The sequence below is a fragment of the Somniosus microcephalus genome, chromosome 4 (genome assembly GCF_052327205.1).
Source record: "Somniosus microcephalus isolate GS21.2 chromosome 4, FLI_Smic_1.0, whole genome shotgun sequence".
NCBI classification, from domain to species: Eukaryota; Metazoa; Chordata; class Chondrichthyes; order Squaliformes; family Somniosidae; genus Somniosus; species Somniosus microcephalus.
The window spans coordinates 72,628,275-72,649,952 of record NC_140990.1 but is presented as its reverse complement, the minus strand read 5'-3'; the positions used below and the strand labels follow the sequence as shown (position 1 = coordinate 72,649,952).

Below are 21,678 nucleotides of genomic sequence, written 5' to 3'. Positions count from 1 at the left end.
TTTAATGAATTGGCCTCTACTGCCTTCTGTGGTCGAGAATTCCACAGGTTCACCACTCTCTGGGTGAAGAATTTCCTCCTCATTTCTGTCCTAAATGGCCTACCCCTTATCCTTAGACTGTGACCCCTGGTTCTGGACTCCCCGACCATCGGAACTTTCTTCCTGCATCTAGTCCGTCCAGTCCTGTCAGAATTTTATAAGTTTCAATGAGATCCCCTCTCATTCTTCTAAACTCCAGCGAGTACAAGCCCAATCGATCCAATCTCTCCTCATACATCATTCCTGCCATCCCAGGTATCAGCCTGGTGAATCTTCGCTGAACTCCTTCCATGGCAAGAACGTCCTTCCTCAGATAAGGCGACCAAAACGGCGCATAATACTCAAGATGTGGTCTCACCAAGGCGCTGTACAAGTGCAGTAAGACATCCTTGTTCCTGTACTCAAACCCTCTCGCTACGAAGGCTAACATACCATTTGCCTTCTTAACCGCCTGCTGCACCTGCTGCTTACCTTCAGCGACTGGTGCACAAGGACACCCAGGTCTCGTTGCACTTCCCCTTCTCCCAATCTATTGCCATTCAGATAATAATCTGCCTTCCTGTTTTTGCTACCAAAGTGGATAACCTCACATTTATCCACATTATATTGCATCTGCCATGCTTCTGCCCAATCACCCAACCTGTCCAAATCATCCTGAAGTTTCTCGGTATCCTCCTCACAGCACACACGCCCACCCAGCTTTGTGTCGTCTGCAAATTTGGAGATATTACATCTAGTTCCCTTGCCTAGATCATTAATATATATTGTGAATAGCTGGGGTCCAAGGACCGATCCCTGCGGTGCCCCACTAGTCACTGCCTACCACTCGGAAAAAGACCCGTTTATTCCAACTCTTTGCTTTCTGCCTGCCAACTAGTTCTCTATCCAAGTCAGTACCTTGCCCCCAATCCCATGTGCCTTAACTTTACACGCTAATCTCTTACGCGGGACCTTATCGAAAGCCTTCTGAAAGTCCAAATACACCACATCCACTGGTTCTTCCTTATCTATTTTACCAGTTACATCCTCAAAAAATTCCAGTAGATTAGTCAAGCACGATTTACCCATGTTGACTTTGTCCGATCCGGTCACTGTTTTCCAAGTGCTCTGCTGTTGCATCTTTTATAATGGACTCTAGCATTTTCCCCACTACCGATGTCAGGCTTACCGGTCTGTAATTCCCCGTTTTCTCTCTACCACCTTTTTTGAATAGTGGGGTAACATTAGCTACCCTCCAATCCATGGGTACTGTTCCAGATTCCATCGAATGTTGGAAGATGATCAGCAATGCATCTACTATTTCTAGGGCCACTTCCTTAAGTATCCCTGGACAGTGGGGGGGAGGTAAAAGGGCATGTGTTGCACCTTAAGTGTAAAATACAACACATGCCCTTTTACCTCCTCCCTTCCCACTGTCCAGGGCCCCAAACACCCCTTCCAGGTGAAACAGTGATTTACTTGTACTTCTTGCAATCTAGTATACTGTATTCGCTACTCACGATGCGGTCTCCTCTACACTGGGGAGACCAAACGCAGATTGGGCGACCGCTTTGCGGAACACCTCCGTTCAGTCCGTAAGGGTGACCCTGAGCTTCCGGTCGCCTCTCACTTTAATTCACCGCTTCACTCCCACTCTGATCTCTCTGTCCTCGGGCTATTGCATTGTTCCAATGAAGCTCAACGTAAGCTTGAGGAACAGCACCTCATCTTTCGATTGGGCACTTTACAGCCTGCCAGACTCAACATTGAGTTCAACAATTTCAGATAATTACCCCTGCCCCCATTTTTCATGCAGTATGATTTTTGCCATTCCCATTTGCAACATTTTATCTTTTCTGCCTCTTACAAAAGTACAGGATGTTCTTTCTATTCCTTCCTCCCCTCCTAAACCTCCCCCCCGCCACCCCGACTCTGCACCTGCTTAATATCTGTTACATCGCCAGCTTTTTCCAGTTCTGATGAAGTGTTCCAGACCTGAAACGTTAACTCTGTTTCTCTCTCCACGGATGCTGCCTGGCCTGCTGAGTATTTCCAGCATTTTCTGTTGTTATTTCAGATTTCCAGCATCTGCAGTATTTTGCTATTATATATTATTACTAGCTGAAGTGCCCGGCGGTGCCGAGGCTTTTTCGAGGGCATGTTGTTGTTGGAAGAGAGAGAGAGAGAGCGACTGGGGGGGGGGGGGGGAGAGAGAGAGAGAGAGCGCGACTGGGGGGGAAGAGAGGGCGGGTGGGGGGAAGAGAGGGCGGGGGGAGGGGAAGGGGGGAGGGCGGGGGGGAGGGAAGGGAGGGGGGAAGGGAGGGCGGGGCGGAGGGGGGAAGGGAGGGCGGGCGGGCGGGGGGGGAAGGGCGGGGGGGAAGGGAGGGGGAAGGGGGGAAGGGAGGGGGGAAAGGGGCGGGGGGGAGGGAGGGGGAAGGGAGGGGGAAGGGGGGGCGGGGGGGGACAAGGGGGGGCGGCGGGGGAAGGGGGGCGGCGGGGGGGAAGGGGGGGGCGGGGGGGGCCCAGGCCGAGAGCCCCGCTCTCCGAGCCCCGCCCCCCCCCGGCCGAGCCCGATTGCGGCTCTGAGAGACGGCCGGCGGCCGAGCCCCGCCCCCCCCCCCCCCGGCCGAGCCCGATTGCAACTCTGAGAGATGGCCGGCGGCCGAGCCCCGCCCCCCCCCGGCCGAGCCCGATTGCGGCTCTGAGAGACGGCCGGCGGCCGAGCCCCGCCCCCCCCCCGGCCGAGCCCGATTGCGGCTCTGAGAGACGGCCGGTGGCCGAGCCCCGCCCCCCCCCTCCGGCCGAGCCCGATTGCGGCTCTGAGAGATGGCCGGCGGCCGAGCCCCGCCCCCCCGCCAAGCACGGAACAGAGACGCCGCGTCTCACCTGCTCCTGCTGCGCGTGCACCCTGACCCTTGTGGCTGACGCCGTTGCCCTGGGTAACGTGACACGGCGGGGGGGGGGTGGGGGGGTGAGGAGCTTAGCAGAAGCGCAATCACCTAGCTCGGGCCTGGCTGGGCAAGAAAGGCGCAGGCTTTGAGGCCTAAGAAAAAAACTGGGAAAGGTAGGAAAAAGAATGTTCAGGTTAGGTTTACAAATGAGTGATTTATTTAAAAACAATTTAATAAATTCAATTTTATTTTGGTGGAAATGTATATTTGAAAAGAAAGACGCAGAAAGCAGGAAAAAGAATGGAAGCAAGATGGCGGCGACTCACCTCGGTTCAGAACGATAAGGCCCGCCCACACACGCACCGATTGGTCGACCGTCAGGTCACCAAAGCGTAGGATTGGTCAATCGTCCCGTCACTCGACCGTAGGAGGGCCCGGCTGCACGCGGCAGCAAGCCGCCGTACGATTGGTCGACCTCGAGGTCACTCTGTCGCTAATGAGCGGATAATGAGATGCTAATGAGCGGAATGTTGAAGGTTTTTGGGATACCGCGGGCGCGATTTTAGCCCGGCCGAAACGTAAATACGCTTAAAACCGTCTCGGAAGCGTAAGCTTTCTTTGGAGGTAACGCGCGCGTAGGTACGCCCTGTAACTTTCGAGCGCATAGCCCGCCAGACGCACACGCGATGACAGGCAGAATGACAGACAGAATGACAGACAGAATGACAGAATGACAGGCAGATCGGCCGATTTATATATATAGATAGATAACAGAGATAATACAGTGGATTCAGAGCTCTCTTCTCCCCAGGTCTGTTCTAACAAGCTGCGACTACACTGGCGATATTTATATTTAACTTGTTTACTGCATTATTGACCTGGCCCTGCCCAAACCATAACCACAAGGATATCTGTGCATTGTTCTGACTGTGACCACAAGGCTGTGTCACTATCACACACACAGACACAGTTTCCTTCTTTCACATCTCCATACACAGACCATCTCTTTACACATCCCCTTTCTACACAATTGCAGCCGACATGAGCAAGGACGTGAGGCTCATTGAAAGACACACTTATTCCATGACTGCAAAGGCTACACTGGGACAAATCTTCAGTTATTTTCCATTACAGGCAAAATGCAGAGCGGTCCAGCAGCACATGGCACCTTAACAGAGTCTCATCGACCTACAATATAGAGCTGGAGGATTGGGCCCTGATCTGTTTACTTGTTCATCTCTTGTTCAATACATTTGCTGAGTGCATTTACATTTAAAACCAGGTTTGCAGTAATAGTCATGATCGCACCCCAGTGGATGTTCCGGGTTGTGTATTTTTAGTTATCCTGGTGACTAACACACACACATCAATAAAACCAGGAATTCCTGGAAACACGCTGCAGGTCCTTCTTTATCTGGAGATCAAATGTCTGTTGTATAATTGTACCAGCAGTTAACAGGCTCCTGTGATCTCCTCCATCTGCTATTTTAATGCAGACTTTATCCAATTTATTTTAAACGGGTTTATTTTAAATGAGTTAATGCCTGCCTTAAAATTTTGGACTCAGGACTGTCCCACAAACTCGTTAAATGTTCATGGAATAATTACCAGTCATTTTTAGACTAGAAACTTAAACCTGTTTCACGTTCAGTCAGGAACAGATCACAGTTTGACACCAATCTCTGATTTGGCAGCACGTTTCCAGCATTCACCGTTGTTCTTCCTGACTCTAAACACAGTTGTAAAGGATCCTTCTGTTCCGTGCCTAGGAGCTCTGAACCATGGAAGAGAGCGGCTGGGACACATTTCTCACAGGCCTTGAGATTAACCCACACGGGGACTTTGCTGTCAGTAAAGAGAGACGAGAAAGACCAAAGTGCCGTTTGCCCCTCTCAGTGTGGCCCTGAAGGACTGTGTCCAGGCTGAAGTTCTGCTCCCGCTGTACGATCCTCCCCCAGATTGTCCTTTCTGAGCTCCAGCCAGGTGATGCTAAACACTCAGGTGGGAAAGAAGAAAATCTACAACAATGTGTTTAAAACAAAGCTGATTTATTTGACATATATCCAGAATATTAAACTCCAGCCCAGTTACAGGAGTTATTAACACCAGCAGAAACCCCAACTGTCAGAATGAACATGGTTCAGTCCTGGATGTGATTAACAGCAGCAATAACAGCAGAATCCAACCCCTGTCATCACTTGTGAACTCGTTGGTGTCTCAACATGCTGGATAAATGAGTGAATCCCTTCCCACACACGGGGCAGGTGAACGCCCTCTTCCTAGAGTGAATTCGCTAGTGTATCAGCAGGCTGGATGACACAGTAAATCCTTTCCTACACACGGAGCAGGTGAACGGCCTCTCCCCAGTGTGAAGTCGATGGTGTATCACCAAATCCTCTTTGTATTTAAAGCTCTTCTCACAATCAGAGCATTGAAAAGCTCGATCACCAGTGTGAACAAGTTGGTGTTCAGTGAGGTGGGATGACCGAGCGAATCCCTTCCCACACATGGAGCAGGTGAATGATCCCTCTCCAGTGTGAACTCGCTGGTGTGCTAGCAAATCCCTTTTGCTTTTAAAGCTCTTCTCACAGTCAGAGCATTTAAAACCTCTGTCATCAGAGTGAACAAGTCGGTGTTCAGTGAGGTGGGATGACCGAGTGAATCCCTTCCCACACTCAGAGCAGGTGAATGGCCTCTCCCCGGTGTGAGTGCTTTGATGTGCCTGCAGATCCTTTTTGCATTTAAATCTCTTATCACAGTAAGAACATTTCAAAGGTCTCTTATTGGTGTGAACAAGTTTGTGTTTAGTGAGGTTGGATGACTCAGAGAATCCCTTCCCACACTCAGGGCAGGTGAACGGCCTCTCCCCAGTGTGAACTCGCTGGTGTGCCACCAGGTGGAATGAACGAGTGAATCTCTTCCCACAGACGGAGCAGGTGAACGGCCTCTTCCTGGTGTGAGTGCGTTGGTGTAGTGAGTTCAGATGATCGCCTGAACCCAGTCCCGCACTGAGAGCATCTGAACGGTCTCGTCAGTGTGAACACACTGATGACACGACAGGTCCTTGGATCTTTTATAACACTTCCCTCAGTCCGAGCATTTAAAAGATCTCTTTTCAGTGTGAACTCGTGATGACACGTCAGGTCCTTGGATCTTTATAACACTTCCCGCAGTCCGAGCATTTAAATGATCTCGCGTCAGTGTGAACTCGCTGATGACACGTCAGGTCCTCGGAACTTTTATAACACTTCCCACAGTCCGAGCATTTAAAAGATCTTTTGTTAGTGTGAACTCGCTGATGACACATCAGGTCCTTGGATCTTTTATAACACTTCCCACAGTCCGAGCATTTAAAAGTTCTCTTGTTAGTGTGAACTCGCTGATGACACATCAGGTCCTTGGGTCTTTTATAACACTTCCCGCAGTCTTGAGCATTTAAAAGATCTCTTGTTAGTGTGAACTCGCTGATGACACGTCAGGTCCTTGGATCTTTTATAGCACTTCCCGCAGTCCGAGCATTTAAAAGATCTCGCGTTAGTGTGAACTCGCTGATGACACGTCAGGTCCTTGGATCTTTTATAGCACTTCCCGCAGTCCGAGCATTTAAAAGATCTCTCATCAGTGTGAACTCGCTGATGGCACGTCAGGTCCTCAGAACTTTTATAACACTTCCCACGGTCCGAGCATTTAAAAGATCTCTCGTCAGTGTGAACTCGCTGATGGCAGATCAGGTCCTCAGAACATTTATAACACTTCCCACAATCCGAGTATTTAAAAGATCTCTCGTCAGTGTGACCACACTGATGGCACATCAGGTCCTCGGAACTTTTATAACACTTCCCACAGTCCGAGCATTTAAAAGATCTCTCGTCAGTGTGAACACATTGATGGCACATCAGGTCCTCGGAACTTTTATAACACTTCAAATGTAATGAAATCCGTTTGTCTTGCCTGTATTCGTTTTGCACTCATGTATATTACCCTCCCCCACACGGTGTATAGTTTCACTTCCTCTTCCCTGACTAACCTGGAAGGTTCCAGGTCTTGGCTCTTGGCTCCGCCCCTGACTTCTCTTACTTAAAGATCCCAGGATCTGTATGACTCATTCCTGTGAGCCAGTCAGTGTGTTGAGATGTTAGCTCTGATCTTAGTGATTAAAAGCCAACTTGTTAAAGTCTATAACTTCTTGTTTTGTGGTTATTGAAGGCACATCAATTTTAATCACTAAAGAATACTAGGATGGATCGACTCCTAAAACCAGAGCGTCTGGACTTGGATCCACATTCTGCTGAAGCATCAAATCAATTTGGACACTGGCTCAAATGCTTCGAACTCTTAGCGAGGGCCTCATCCGCTAGCGAGGTAGATAAACTGAGTCTGCTGACTACTCGCGTTAATCATCGGATTTATTCGTTCATCCGGGACGCCACCTCTTACACGGAGGCCATCACTATCCTGAAGGCCCAATACCAGAGGCCAGTAAACGAAGTGTACGCCAGACATCTGCTGGCTACACGCAGGCAGCGACCTGAGGAATCAATGGACGATTTCTTACAGGGCCTAAAGGACTTGGTCCGGGACTGTAACTGCAAGGCCGTGACGGCCAACGTGTACTCTGATGAATTGGTCCGTGATTCCTTCATCACGGGCCTCAAATCGAATTATATCCGGCAGAGACTGCTGGAGAAGGAGGTCCTGGACTTAAAAAAGGCAGTGGCCACTGCGCGATCGCTGGACGTGGCCCAGAAAAACTCTGACTCTTATTCTTCCGGCCATGTGGCCCTCACCGCCTCGTGCGCGCCGAGCGGGCCGCCATCTTGGAATCAGCCATCTTCCCCATCCAGGTCTCAGACCAGCTCTACACCGCTGGAGTCCCCACACAGAAGTTCACCCAGGAGTCCTACTACAGCGGCAATGTCTTGAGGCCCGAAATGCTACTTCTGCGGCCAGGCCAAGCACCCCAGACAACGATGCCTAGCGAAGGACGCTACATGCTTCAAATGTAAGAAAAAGGGGCATTTTAGCAAAGTCTGCAGGGGGAATCCGGTTTCCAACTCCGTCACCGCCTCGTGCGTGCCGTGCGGGCCGCCATCTTGGGATCCGCCATCTTTTCCCGACTCAACGGCCGCCCAGGGCCCAACAGTGGCTTCGATCACGGTGGATCAATCCAGGCCACACCCGTTGACAAAATCTATGATGGACATACAGGTAAACGGGAATTTAACGAAATGTTTAATTGACTGTGGGAGTATCGAGAGTTTTATCCACCCTAGCCTGGTACGGTGGCACTCATTAACGGTAACCCCTACATGGAGCAGAATTGCTATGGCTGCTAAGCCCCACACTTCGGACATTTTGGGCTACTGTGTGGTAACACTGACTGTAAAAGGCACGGACTACAAGGATTTTAAACTCCTCGTGATGCCAGAACTCTGTGTTAATGTAATCTTGGGCCTGGACTTCCAGTGCCACCACGAAAGTGTCACGCTAGCATATGGCGGGTCCCAGCCGCCACTCACAGTCTGTGGCCTATCAACCTTAAAAATCAGCCCGCCCTCTTTATTCGCTAATCTCACTCCGAACTGTAGGCCCATAGCGACCAAAAGTAGACGGTACAGTCTGGAAGACAGACACTTTATCAAGGCGGAAGTGGACAGACTCCTGCGGGAAGGCATTATTGAATGCAGTACCAGTCCGTGGCGTGCCCAAGTAGTCATAGTTAAAAATAGCGAAAAGAAACGGATGGTAATTGACTACAGCCAGACTGTTAATATTTATACCCAGCTGGACGCCTACCCTTTACCCCGCATATCAGAAATGGTCAACCAGATTGCGCAATACCGAGTCTTCTCGACTAGCGACCTCAAATCCGCGTATTACCAGCTCCCCATTAGAACGGAGGACCGCCCATACACCGCCTTTGAGGCGAACGGACGCCTCTACCATTTTCTCAGAGTGCCCTTCGGGGTAACAAATGGGGTCTCGGTCTTCCAACGTGAGATGGACCACATGGTTGACGAGAATAAACAAGCTACCTACCCCTGTCTGGACAATGTCACTATCTGCGGGCACAACCAGCAAGACCACGATCTAAATCTTGCGAGATTTTTAAAAACTGCCCTAAAGCTGAATCTAACCTACAACGAAGACAAATGTGTCTTCAACACAACCCGTCTCTGTATCCTCGGCTGTGTGTTGGAAGATGGGGTAATTGGACCGGACCCTGACCGATTACGCCCCCTAAAGGAACTGCCCCTGCCACACAATCCCAAAGCTTTAAAAAGGTGCCTGGGATTTTTTTCGTATTATGCCCAATGGGTGCCCAATTACTCTGATAAGGCCCGACCCCTCATTAAATCGACGTCCTTCCCACTATCAGCTGAAGCTCGGGAGGCTTTCACCAGTATCAAACAGGACATTGAAAGGGCTGCACTGTGTGCAGTGGATGAAAGCATTCCCTTTCAAGTCGAAAGCGATGTGTCAGACTTTGCCTTAGCTGCGACCCTCAATCAGGCTGGGAGACCTGTGGCCTTCTTCTCCCGAACCCTTCAGGGACCTGAAATCAGGCACTCTTCTGTCGAGAAGGAGGCACAGGCTATAGTGGAGGCAGTGCGGCACTGGAGACACTACCTAGCCGGCAAACGTTTCACCCTGCTCACCGACCAGCGGTCGGTGGCTTTCATGTTTAATAACAAACAAAGGGGGAAAATCAAGAATGACAAAATACTCAGGTGGAGGATCGAACTATCCACGTTCGACTATGATATTATGTACAGGCCGGGAGCCCTTAATGAACCCCCAGACGCCCTATCGCGGGGAATGTGTGCCAACATTCATACGGACAAATTACAGGGTCTCCACAACAACCTCTGTCACCCAGGGGTCACCCGGCTATACCATTCTATAAAGTCCCGCAATCTGCCCCACTCCATCGAGGAGGTCAGGGCAGTGACCAGAGCCTGCCGCACCTGTGCGGAATGCAAGCCTCGTTTCTACAGGCCTGACCGTGCACACCTTATCAAAGCCACACGGCCATTCGAGCGCCTATGTCTGGACTTCAAGGGACCCCTTCCCTCTGCCGACCGTAACGTATACTTCCTCAATATCATCGATGAATATTCCCGCTTCCCCTTCGCCATTCCCTGCCCAGACATGACCAGTGCCACGGTCATCAAGTGTCTCTGTAATCTATTCTGCATGTTTGGCATGCCGAACTACATACACAGCGATAGGGGGACGTCATTTATGAGTGACGAACTGCGCCAGTTCTTGCTCTCAAAGGGGATAGCCACTAGCAGAACCACTAGCTACAACCCCCGGGGTAATGGGCAAGTGGAAAGGGAGAATGCTACTGTTTCGAAGGCTGTCACGTTAGCCTTAAAGTCAAAAGGCCTTCCGACCTCCCGCTGGCAGGAAGTCCTCCCAGACGTGCTCCACTCCATAAGGTCTCTGTTATGTACAGCCACTAACGCTACCCCTCACGAAAAGATGTTCGTTTTCCCCCGGAAATCCACCTCGGGCATATCTCTACCCGCGTGGCTGACGTCTCCGGGGACAGTACTGATATACCTATCAATTCATCCAATGAAAAGCGACGAGTTAAGATAGTAACTATAGGTTTTTATTGGCTAAATAACAGAGCCCACCCTCGTGGGTGATCGGGTCCAACAAGGAGGAATACCAGCCAGTCGACCACCTTTATACCTGGGCAAGCAGGCGGAGCCATGGGCGGAGTCAGCTGTGGTCAGCCCAGGTATAACAGCGTGACAAGAGGTGACCTTGTGTAGTGATACAACAGTGTAAACAGTGATAACCATAGTGTAACGATATAGACAGTGATAACCATAGTGTAACGATAGTGAATGATAAAAGTGGTTTACCACATTCACCCCTTGTTTAAATTTGAGTCCGGCGGGGTGAAGTGTACTACCAGTTCGGGTATGTCAGTCTGTCCGGAGGCCTCGTAAGTCTTTCTGATCGGCGCGGCGGCGGTGGTGCAGTATCCAATGTTACTGCTGGTGTCTGCGTGGTTGGCGAAGGCTCGTGGGGTTCCGGCATGCCGTCTACCTGGGCTGGATTTGGGGGGGTGGTGGGGGGTAACGGTGGTGTCTCAGGGGTGCCCGAGGGTGCAAGGTCTCGTAAGGAGACTGTGTCCTCCCGCCCGTCTGGGTATGCCACATAGGCGTACTGGGGGTTGGCGTGCAGGAGGTCCACCCTCTCGACCAGGGGGTCCGTTTTATGGGCCCTCACGTGCTTTCGCAGCAAGACAGGCCCCGGAGAAGTCAGCCATGTTGGTAGCGAGGTTCCCGTAGTCGACTTCCTGGGGAAAACAAACATTCATTAATGGGGGGTGGCGTTAATGGCCGTGCAAAGCAGTGACCAGATGGAATGCAGCGCTGCCGGGAGGACTTCCTGCCAGCAAGAGGTTGGGAGGCCCTTAGACTTTAAGGCTAAGAGAACGGCCTTCCAGACAGTCGCGTTCTCTCTTTCCACCTGGCCGTTCCCTCGGGGGTTGTAGCTGGTGGTCCTGCTTGCAGCAATACCTCTCGCTAGTAGGAATTGGTGAAGTTCCTCGCTCATGAAGGATGAGCCCCGGTCGCTATGTATATAGTTCGGGAACCCGAACAAGGCGAAGAGGTCGTTCAGGCATTTGATGACCGTGGTACTGGTCATGTCTGGGCAGGGGAAGGCAAAGGGGAAACGGGAGTACTCATCAATGATGTTGAGGAAGTACACATTACGGTCAGAGGACGGGAGGGGCCCCTTAAAATCGATGCTCAAGCGCTCGAAGGGGCGGGTGGCCTTGATCAGGCTTGCTCTGTCCAGCCTAAAGAAGTGCGGTTTGCATTCGGCACAGGTTTGGCAGTTCCTGGTCATGGTCCTGACCTCCTCGATGGAGTAGGGCAGGTTGCGGGCCTTAATGAAGTGGTAAAGTCTGGTGACCCCGGGGTGGCAGAGGTCGTTGTGGAGGGTCTGCAGTCTATCAATTTGCACGTTGGCGCATGTACTTCGTGATAGAGCATCTGGGGGTTCGTTCAGTTTACCAGGCCTGTACAAGATATCATAATCGTAGGTGGAGAGCTCGATTCTCCACCTCAAGATCTTGTCGTTCTTGATTTTGCCCCTCAGCTTGTTATTAAACATAAAAGCGACCGAACGCTGGTCGGTGAGGAGGGTAAATCGTTTGCCTGCCAGGTAATGCCTCCAGCGTCGTACTGCCTCCACGATCGCCTGGGCCTCCTTCTCGACCGAAGAGTGTTGGATCTCAGGGCCCTGGAGGGTCCTTGAGAAGGCCACGGGTCTCCCCGCCTGGTTAAGGGTTGCAGCTAGGGCGAAGTCGGATGCATCGCTCTCCACTTGGAAAGGGATAGACTCATCCACCGCGTGCATTGTGGCCTTAGCAATGTCTCCCTTTATGAGGGAGAAGGCTGCGCACGCTTCTGCCGTCAGGGGGAAGGAGGTGGACTTCATGAGGGGTCTGGCTTTGTCCGCATAATTCGGCACCCATTGGGCATAGTAGGCGAAGAGCCCCAGGGTTCTCTTCAGCGCCTTTGGACAGTGGGGGAGGGGAAGCTCCATGAGGGGGCGCATTCTTTCGGGGTCGGGGCCGATGACTCCGTTCTCTACTACGCAGCCGAGGATGGCAAGACGCGAGGTGTTAAACACACATTTCTCCTTATTGTAAGTGAGGTTCAGCCGTTGGGCCGTACGGAGGAATTTCTCCAGATTAACATCGTGGTCCTGCTGGTCGCGGCCGCAGATGGTGACGTTATCTAGATAAGGGAACGTGGCCTGCAGCCCGTTCTGGTCAACCATCCGGTCCATCTCCCTTTGGAAGACCGAAACCCCGTTGGTGCCGCCGAAGGGAACCCTAAGGAAGTGGTAGAGGCGGCCATTCGCCTCGAAAGCGGTATACTGGCGGTCCTCAGGGCGGATAGGGAGTTGGTGATAGGCCGACTTAAGGTCGATGGTAGAGAATACCCGGTACTGTGCAATCTGATTGACCATATCAGATATGCGGGGAAGGGGGTATGCGTCCAGCTGGGTGTACCGGTTTATGGTTTGGCTGTAGTCGATGACCAGGCGGTTTTTATTGCCGGTCGTAACGACTACGACCTGGGCACGCCAGGGGCTGTTGCTCCTCTCGATGATGCCCTCCTTCAGGAGACGCTGCACCTCAGAGCGAATAAAAGCTCTGTCCCCGGCGCTGTACCGCCTGCTCTTGGTGGCGACGGGTTTACAGTCGCGGGTGAGGTTAGCGAACAGGGAGGGGGGCGGGACCTTGAGGGTGGATAGGCCGCAGGTGGTACGCGGTGGGCGGTTTAAAGGCTGCTGGTTGTCGACTGTGAGTGGGGGGAGGGGTCCACCGTATGCCAAAGTGACACTTTGAAGGTGGGATTGGAAGTCCAGCCCGAGTAGGATGGCAGCGCAGAGCTGGGGCAGGACGAGGAGTTTAAAATTTTTATACTCCGTGCCCCTCACCGACAGGGTCACAACACAGTAGCCGCTGATGTCTGTAGAATGGGACCTCGACGCCATCGAGATCCGGTTGCGCGTTGGCTGGACAGTGAGGGAGTAGTGGCTCACCGTGTCTGGATGGATGAAACTCTCCGTGCTTCCGCTGTCGAACAGGCAGGTCGTGGCGTGGCCGTTTACTTTGATGTCCATCATGGACTTGGACAGGTGATGCGGGCGAGCTTGGTCCAGTGTGACGGAGGCTAGTGTATGGCTGAGCGAGCTGCTGTAGTCTGCGGGTGAGGCGGTGGTCGGGTCTGGAGACAAGGTGGCGGTCGAGTGTGGTGGACAAAATGGCGGCGCCAACGACATTGAATAAAATGGCGGAGAAGATGGCCGCCCCCACAACTCACATGAGGCACTGCTGGTGTCGGTGGCCTTGATCAAAGATGGCCACCCCCACGACTCACACGAGGGGATACTGGCATCTGTGGCCTTGATGCAAGATGGCCGCCCCCACAACTCGCATGAGGCACTGCTGGCGTCTGTGGCTTTCCCCCTGCAGGCCTTCGCGAAGTGGCCTTTCTTGTGGCAGTCGGGGCAGGTCGCGTTTCTTGCAGGGCAGCGCGCCCTCGGGTGTTTCGCCTGGCCACAGAAGAAGCAGCCGGCGGCCCAATCGCGGGGCTCCGATGTCGCAGCCGGTACCGGGGGTGGCGGTCCCGATCGGTTCCGGGACGCCGACGCTGAGGTAGGTCCCAGAGGCGGCGGTGCGAGGGGTATTGCGGCCGGGGTCGGGCCCGAGTCCCAGGGTCGCGCAGCACAGTACCTGGAGTACGCCTCGAGGTCCCGATGGGCCACTTCCAGAGAGCGAGCGAGGGCTGCAGTTGTATTCAGGTCGAGGTCCTTTGATTCGAGCAGTCTTTGCCGTGAGTAGTCGGACCGAAGGCCTTTCACGAAGGCATCGCGGATATTCCCTTCAGTATTTTCTGCAGCCGTTACAGCTTTAAAGTCACAGTCCCTGCCGAGTGTTTGTAGCGCCCGTAAAAATTCATCTACAGACTCTCCTGGCTGTTGCGAGCGGGATCTTAGGAGATGTCTGGCATACATAGAATTTACCGGGCTCCGGTACTGCTCTTTCAGCAGGTTGAGGGCGTCCTCGTATGTAGCAAGGTCCCGGATGAATGCAAATACTTTAGGGCTCACCTGGGCGGTCAGAACTCTTAGTTTGGATCCCGGAGGCACGCCGGATTCTCCCAGGTAGGATTCGAAACAGCTCAGCCAGTGTTTGAAGTCGAGGGCGGAGTTCGCTGCCTGTGGGTTTAAATCCAGGTACGGCGGTCGGAGGGCTCGCAGCCAGGCCGGCTGCTGTGGCTGTTGTAGCTGGCCATTTGGCTGGTCGTTTGGCTGCTCCGATCCACTCATTTCAAAATTTAGCCAATAAAATTGATATACCTATCAATTCATCCAATGAAAAGCGACGAGTTAAGATAGTAACTATAGGTTTTTATTGGCTAAATAACAGAGCCCACCCTCGTGGGTGATCGGGTCCAACAAGGAGGAATACCAGCCAGTCGACCACCTTTATACCTGGGCAAGCAGGCGGAGCCATGGGCGGAGTCAGCTGTGGTCAGCCCAGGTATAACAGCGTGACAAGAGGTGACCTTGTGTAGTGACACAACAGTGTAAACAGTGATAACCATAGTGTAACGATATAGACAGTGATAACCATAGTGTAACGATAGTGAACGATAAAAGTGGTTTACCACAAGTACTATTGCGGAAGCACGTGAGAGGCCATAAAACGGACCCCCTTGTGGAAAAGGTACAGCTCCTCCATGCAAACCCTCAGTACGCCTATATCGAATACACTGACGGACGAGAGGACACGGTTTCCATAAAAGACCTCGCTCCCTCGGGGAGCGGAGAGAATGATGAGAGACTACCCGAGGAAGACCTATACCAAAAAGAGACAGGACACCCAGAGGTATCAATACCCAACTTTAACCTGGAGGACACTGCAGATAACCTGGAAGACACTGTGGAGGCCCAGACAGCGGAGGAACCAGAATCCACTCCCCTAGAGGCACCCCAACCGGCTTTGCGCCGATCACTGAGAACCGCAAAACCTCCTGACAGACTCACTTATACCAACTTTTAAGAAACATCACCCCGATGGACTAAATCTAAAGAAGGGGTGAATGTAATGAAATCTGTTTGTCTTGCCTGTATTCGTTTTGCACTCATGTATATTACCCTCCCCCACACGGTGTATAGTTTCACTTCCTCTTCCCTGACTAACCTGGAAGGTTCCAGGTCTTGGCTCTTGGCTCCGCCCCTGACTTCTCTTACTTAAAGATCCCAGGATCTGTATGACTCATTCCTGTGAGCCAGTCAGTGTGTTGAGATGTTAGCTCTGATCTTAGTGATTAAAAGCCAACTTGTTAAAGTCTATAACTTCTAGTTTTGTGGTTATTGAAGGCACATCAACTTCCCACAGTCCGAGCATTTAAAAGATCTCTCGTCAGTGTGAACACACTGATGGCACATCAGGTCCTCAGAACTTTTATAACACTTCCCACAGTCCGAGCATTTAAAAGATCTCTCATCAGTGTAAACACACTGATGGCACGTCAGGTCGTCGTTACTTTTATAACACTTCCCACAGTCAGAGCATTTAAAAGATCTCTCATCAGTGTGAACACATTGATGGCACGTCAGGTCCTCGGAACTTTTATAACACTTCCCACAGTCAGAGCATTTAAAAGATCTCTCGTCAGTGTGAACACATTGATGGCACGTCAGGTCGTCGTTACTTTTATAACACTTCCCACAGTCAGAGCATTTAAAAGATCTCTCATCAGTGTGAACACATTGATGGCACGTCATGTCCTCAGAACTTTTATAACACTTCCCACAGTCTGAGCATTTAAAAGATCTCTCATCAGTGTGAACACATTGATGGCATGTCATGTCCTCAGAACTTTTATAACACTTCCCACAGTCCGTGCATTTAAAAGATCTCTCATCAGTGTGAACACATTGATGACACGTCAGGTCTTCGGAACTTTTATAACACTTCCCACAGTCCGAGAATTTAAAAGATCTCTCGTCAGTGTGAACACACTGATGGCACATCAGGTCCTCGGAACTTTTATAGCACTTCCCACAGTCCGAGCATTTAAAAGATCTCTCATCAGTGTGAACACATTGATGGCATGTCATGTCCTCAGAACTTTTATAACACTTCCCACAGTCCGTGCATTTAAAAGATCTCTCATCAGTGTGAACACATTGATGACACGTCAGGTCTTCGGAACTTTTATAACACTTCCCACAGTCCGAGAATTTAAAAGATCTCTCGTCAGTGTGAACACACTGATGGCACGTCAGGTCCTCAGAACTTTTATTGCACTTCCCACAGTCCAAGCATTTAAAAGATCTCTCGTCAGTGTGAACACATTGATGACACGTCAGGTCCTCAGAACTTTTATTGCACTTCCCACAGTCCAAGCATTTAAAAGATCTCTCGTCAGTGTGAACACAGTTTCAAAATTTGTAGATGACACAAAACTTGGAAGTATAGTGAACAGTGAGGAGGATAGTGATAGACTTCAAGAGGACATAGACAGGCTGGTGGAATGGGCGGACACGTGGCAGATGAAATTTAACGCAGAAAAGTGCGAAGTGATACATTTTGGTAGAAAGAACGAGGAGAGGCAATATAAACTAAAGGGTACAATCCTAAAGTGGGTGCATGAACAGAGAGACCTGGGGGTATGTGTGCACAAATCGTTGAAGGTGGCAGGGCAGGTTGAGAAAGTGGTTAAAAAAGCATACGGGATCCTGGGCTTTATAAATAGAGGCATAGAGTCCAAAAGCAAGGAAGTTATGATGAACCTTTATAAAACACTGGTTCGGCCTCAACTGGAGTATTGTGTCCAATTCTGGGCACCGCACTTTATGAAGGATGTGAAGGCCTTAGAGAGGGTGCAGAAAAGATTTACAAGAATGGTTCCAGGGATAAGGGATGAGGGATTTCAGTTACGTGGATAGACTGGAGAAGCTGGGGTGGTTCTCCTTAGAGCAGAGAAGGTTGAGAGGAGATTTGATGGAGGTTTTCAAAATCACGAGGGGTCTGGACAGAGTAGATAGAGAGAAACTGTTCCCATTGGCGGAAGGGTCGAGAACCAGTGGACACAGATTTAAGGTGATTGGCAGAAGAACCAAAGGCGACATGAGGAAAAACTTTTTTACGCAGTGAGTGGTTAGGATCTGGAATGCACTGCCTGAAAGGGTGGTGGAGGCAGATTCAATCATGGCTTTCAAAAGGGAATTGGATAAGTACCTGAAGTAAAGAAATGTGCAGGATTACGGGGAAAGGGCGGGGAGTGGGACTAGCTGAAGTGATCTTGCAGAGAGCCGGCACGGGCTCGACGGGCTGAATGGCCTCCTTCTGTGCTGTAACCATTCTATGATTCTATAAAATATTAGAAAGTTTGTGCCACAGAAGCACGGGGTTTATCTGCTTTTATAGATGAATTAAAAAAGTCTCTATTAAAACCTGAGCCAGTGTGTTGTGAGACAAAGAGCCTTGTGTCCAATAAGGGGAATAAAGGCCCACAGCCTCCCCTGGCCCCGGGCCCTGAACAAGGGACTGGAGAAACTCGCTGCCCTGCGGATCAGACAATCAGCCGGCGCTGGTCCCGCCCCTCGGGCTCCCCGGTTGGTTGGAGGACCCGCCGCCGGCTCGCTCCTCCAGCCCCGCCCCGCTCGCTCCCTATTGGTCGGAAGCTCCCGTCAATCAGGCCGTAGGCCCGGGTCACGTGTCCCCGAGGAGAGCACGTTAACCGTCCAATTGACGCCGCTCGGTCCGGAGCCGCGCGGACTCTCAGGTTTTTCTATTTCACTTTATTCTCTCCCGATCCACCCCTCCCCGCCCACCCCGCGCGATTCTCCACCCAATCGGAGCGGAGAAAACTCACTTTCCGTCACCGATCGCGACTCTGGAACCGACACCAAGGCCTTTCCCCGGAATTCCCCGCGCCGACAGGATCCGAGTGCGCAGGCGCATCTCCGTGTGGGGGGAGGGGGGTTGGTGTCCTCTGGGCATGCGTGGTTATTACCCTTGGTGACCGGGAGGGGGCGCTGTGCCGGACTCGGCCCAAACCGCCGTCCCGCGTACGCATGCGCAGACTCTTGGCTGTCAATCAACCAACAGCCAGAAGAGGTCGCTGGTGAGGCCAGTGAAGAAAGAAAAGATTTGCATTTCGATAGCGCCTTTCACCACCAGCGGACGTCCCAAAGCGCTTTACAGTCAATGAATTACTTTTGAAATGTAGTCACTGTTGTAATGTAGGAAACGTGGAAGTCAATAATCGCACAGCAAGCTCCCACAAACAGCAATGTGATAATGACCAGATAATCTATCTTTTTGTTATGTTAATTGAGGGACACACATTGGCTTGGACACCAGGGATAACTCCCCTGCTCTTTCCCACATTACAACAGTGACTACACTCCAAAAGTACCTCGTTGGTTGTAAAGCACTTCAAGACGTTTGCTGGTCATGAAAGCACTGTATAAATGCAAGCCTGTCTGTCTCGAAATAGTGCCATGGGATCTTTTACATCCACCTGAGAGAGCAGACAGGGCCTCAGTTTAACGTCTCTGCTGAAAGACGGCACCTCCGACAGTGCAGCACTCCCTCAGCACTGCACTGGAGTGTCAGCCTAGATTTTTGTGCTCAAGTCTCTGGGCTGGGACTTGAACCCACAACTTTTCTGACTCAGAGGCGAGAGTGCTACCCACTGAGTCACAGCTGACACTAAAGAACAAGCAGTTCTGACAAAGGGTCATCGACCTGAAACAGTAACTCTGTTTCTGTCTCCACAGATGCTGTCTGACCTGCTGAGTATTTCCAGCATTTTCTGTTTTTATTAAAGAAACGAGGGAGTGATTGCTGACAGGAAGAATGTTGGGTCGTCCTGCGCATGCGCACCTCCCTGGCGGCTGAGGCGAAACTCCGACTCGCCCCCACCTGAGCCGCGCACACGTACCAGATGTTGCGGCTCTGCATGCGCGCCCGGTGTTCCAACCGCGAGGTTTTCTGCGCTGAGCATGTGCGTTGTGGACCGATCGGGACGGGCGATTGTGGAGCAGGAGGGAGAGCGCTGGGGCCATGAGGTGCATGCGCGGGACTCAGCGTCAACAGAGCGCTTTCTGGAGCGCCGGGGCTTGTGGGTATTACAGCCGCCATTACTGCTGATCCTTTCAACCAACCTGTGCACCAGCTGGAGCCTGAAAATCAGCTTCACAGCCCCTGGGGTCGGAAAGGGGAAAATTGAACAACAGTTTGCCTCTGATCCTTTTCTGATCTCAATTTACAGGGCTATAGAAGTGGAGCAGTTACAGGCGGGAAACTCAGTCCAAACATCACGTCAAGATCTGGCAGAGTCGCTGGATTCATCAGGACCTGAATATCATCGGACTTTGCACATGGAAGGAGAAAGCAGCGATCGCAGCGATGACAAACCGCACACGTGTTCGGTGTGTGGACGCGGTTTCAGCTGATTGCCTGACCTGGTGAGACACGTGCACCGTCACACCGGGGAGAAAACGCTTAAAGGTGGGGACGGCGGGAAGGGATTCAGTTCCCCGTCTGCATTGGAAGTTCAACGGCGCAGTCACACCAGGGACAGTCCGTTCACCTGCTCCATGTGTGGAAAGGGATTTGTTTGTTCATCCCATCTGCAAACACACCAGCGAGTTCACACTGGGGAGAGACCATTTCAGTGTTCTGACTGTGGGAAGAGCTTTAAAATCCCCGGGGATCTGAAGAAACACCAGCAAGTTCACACTGATGAGAGACCATTTCAATGTTCTGACTGTGGGAAGGGATTCACTCAGTCATCCAACCTGCAAACACACCAGCTTGTTCACACTGATGAGAGACCATTTCAATGTTCTGAATGTGGGAAGAACTTTAAAAGCCCCAGGGAACTGAAGGAACACCAGCGAGTTCACACTGATGAGAGACCATTTCAGTGTTCTGACTGTGGGAAGAGCTTTAAAAGCCCCGGGCATCTGAAGGGACACCAGCGAGCTCACACTGATGAGAGGCCGTTTAACTGTCCTGACTGTGGGAAGAGCTTTAAAATCCCTGGGGAACTCGAGCAACACCAGCAAGTTCACACTGGGGAGAGGCTGTTCACCTGCTCTGTGTGTGGGAAGGGATTCGCTCGATCCTCCACCCTCCTGACACACCAGCTTGTTCACACTGACGAGAGACTCTTTAAATGTTCTGACTGGGAAGAGCTTTAAAAGTTTGAAGAGCCTTAAGAGTCACCAGCTTGTTCACACTGATCATCGAATCTAACAGCACAGAAGGAGGTGATTCGGCCCATCGTGTCTGTGCCGGCTCTTTGAAAGAGCTGTCCAATTTAGTCCCAAACCCCAGCTTTATCCCCAGAACTCTGCAAACTAGTCCTCTTTAAGTACGTGTCCAATTACCGTTTGAAAGGTCCTGTGGAACCTGATTCCAGCATCCTTTCAGATGGTGCGTTCCAGATCTTAACAACCCTCTGTGTGAAAACAATTCTCCTCATTCCCCTCTAGTTCTTTTAGCAACTATTTTAAATCTGTGACCTTTGGTTACCGACCCACTTGCCAGAGTGAACAGTTTCTCCCTACTTGCTCGATCAAAACCCCTCATCATTTTGAACACCTCTATTAGGTCTCCTCTTAACCTTCTCTGCTCTAAGGGGAACAATCCCAGCTTCTCCAATCTCTCCACATAACTGAAGTCCCTCATCCCTGGTACCATCCTGGTCAACCTCCTCTGTACCCTCTCCAAGGCCTTGACATCCTTCCTAAAGTGTGGTGCCCAGAACTGTACACAAGACTCCAGCTGAGGCCAAAACCCTGCAGCTGTACAAAACCCTGGTTAGCCCACACCTGGAGTACTGTGAGCAGTTCTGGGCACCACACCTTAGGAAGGATATATTGGCCTTGGAGGGAGTGCAGCGTAGGTTTACCAGAATGATACCCGGACTCCAAGGGTTAAGTTACGAGGAGAGATTACACAAATTAGGGTTGTATTCCCTGGAATTTAGAAGGTTAAGGGGTGATCTGATTGAAGTTTTCAGGATATTAAGGGGAACAGATAGGGTAGATAGAGAGAAACTATTTCCGCTGGTTGGGGATTCTAGGACTAGGGGACATAGTCTTAAAATTAGAGCCAGACCTTTCAGGAGTGAAATTAGGAAACACTTCTACACACAAAGGGTGGTAGAAGTTTGGAACTCTCTTCCGCAAA

General features: G+C 51.3%; 2 protein-coding genes across 2 annotated transcripts; one reads left to right on the top strand and one right to left on the bottom strand.

Annotated features, from left to right (window-relative positions):
• Window positions 1-5,003: 5,003 nt before the first annotated feature.
• On the bottom strand, window positions 5,004-19,440 carry LOC147119205 (uncharacterized). The gene is made up of 2 exons (XM_085984047.1): window positions 19,421-19,440; window positions 5,004-5,917 (listed from the first exon to the last, which is right to left on the bottom strand). Exons 1-2 carry the CDS (start codon window positions 19,438-19,440, stop codon window positions 5,203-5,205), a joined length of 735 nt encoding a protein of 244 aa, XP_085840173.1. The 3' UTR covers window positions 5,004-5,202.
• LOC147119204 (uncharacterized) lies at window positions 18,178-21,285 on the top strand. The gene is made up of 2 exons (XM_085983737.1): window positions 18,178-18,256; window positions 19,751-21,285. The coding sequence occupies exon 2, from the start codon at window positions 20,079-20,081 to the stop codon at window positions 20,682-20,684; it is 606 nt and encodes a 201-aa protein (XP_085839863.1). The 5' UTR covers window positions 18,178-18,256; window positions 19,751-20,078; the 3' UTR covers window positions 20,685-21,285.
• The last annotated feature ends 393 nt before the right edge of the window (window positions 21,286-21,678 follow it).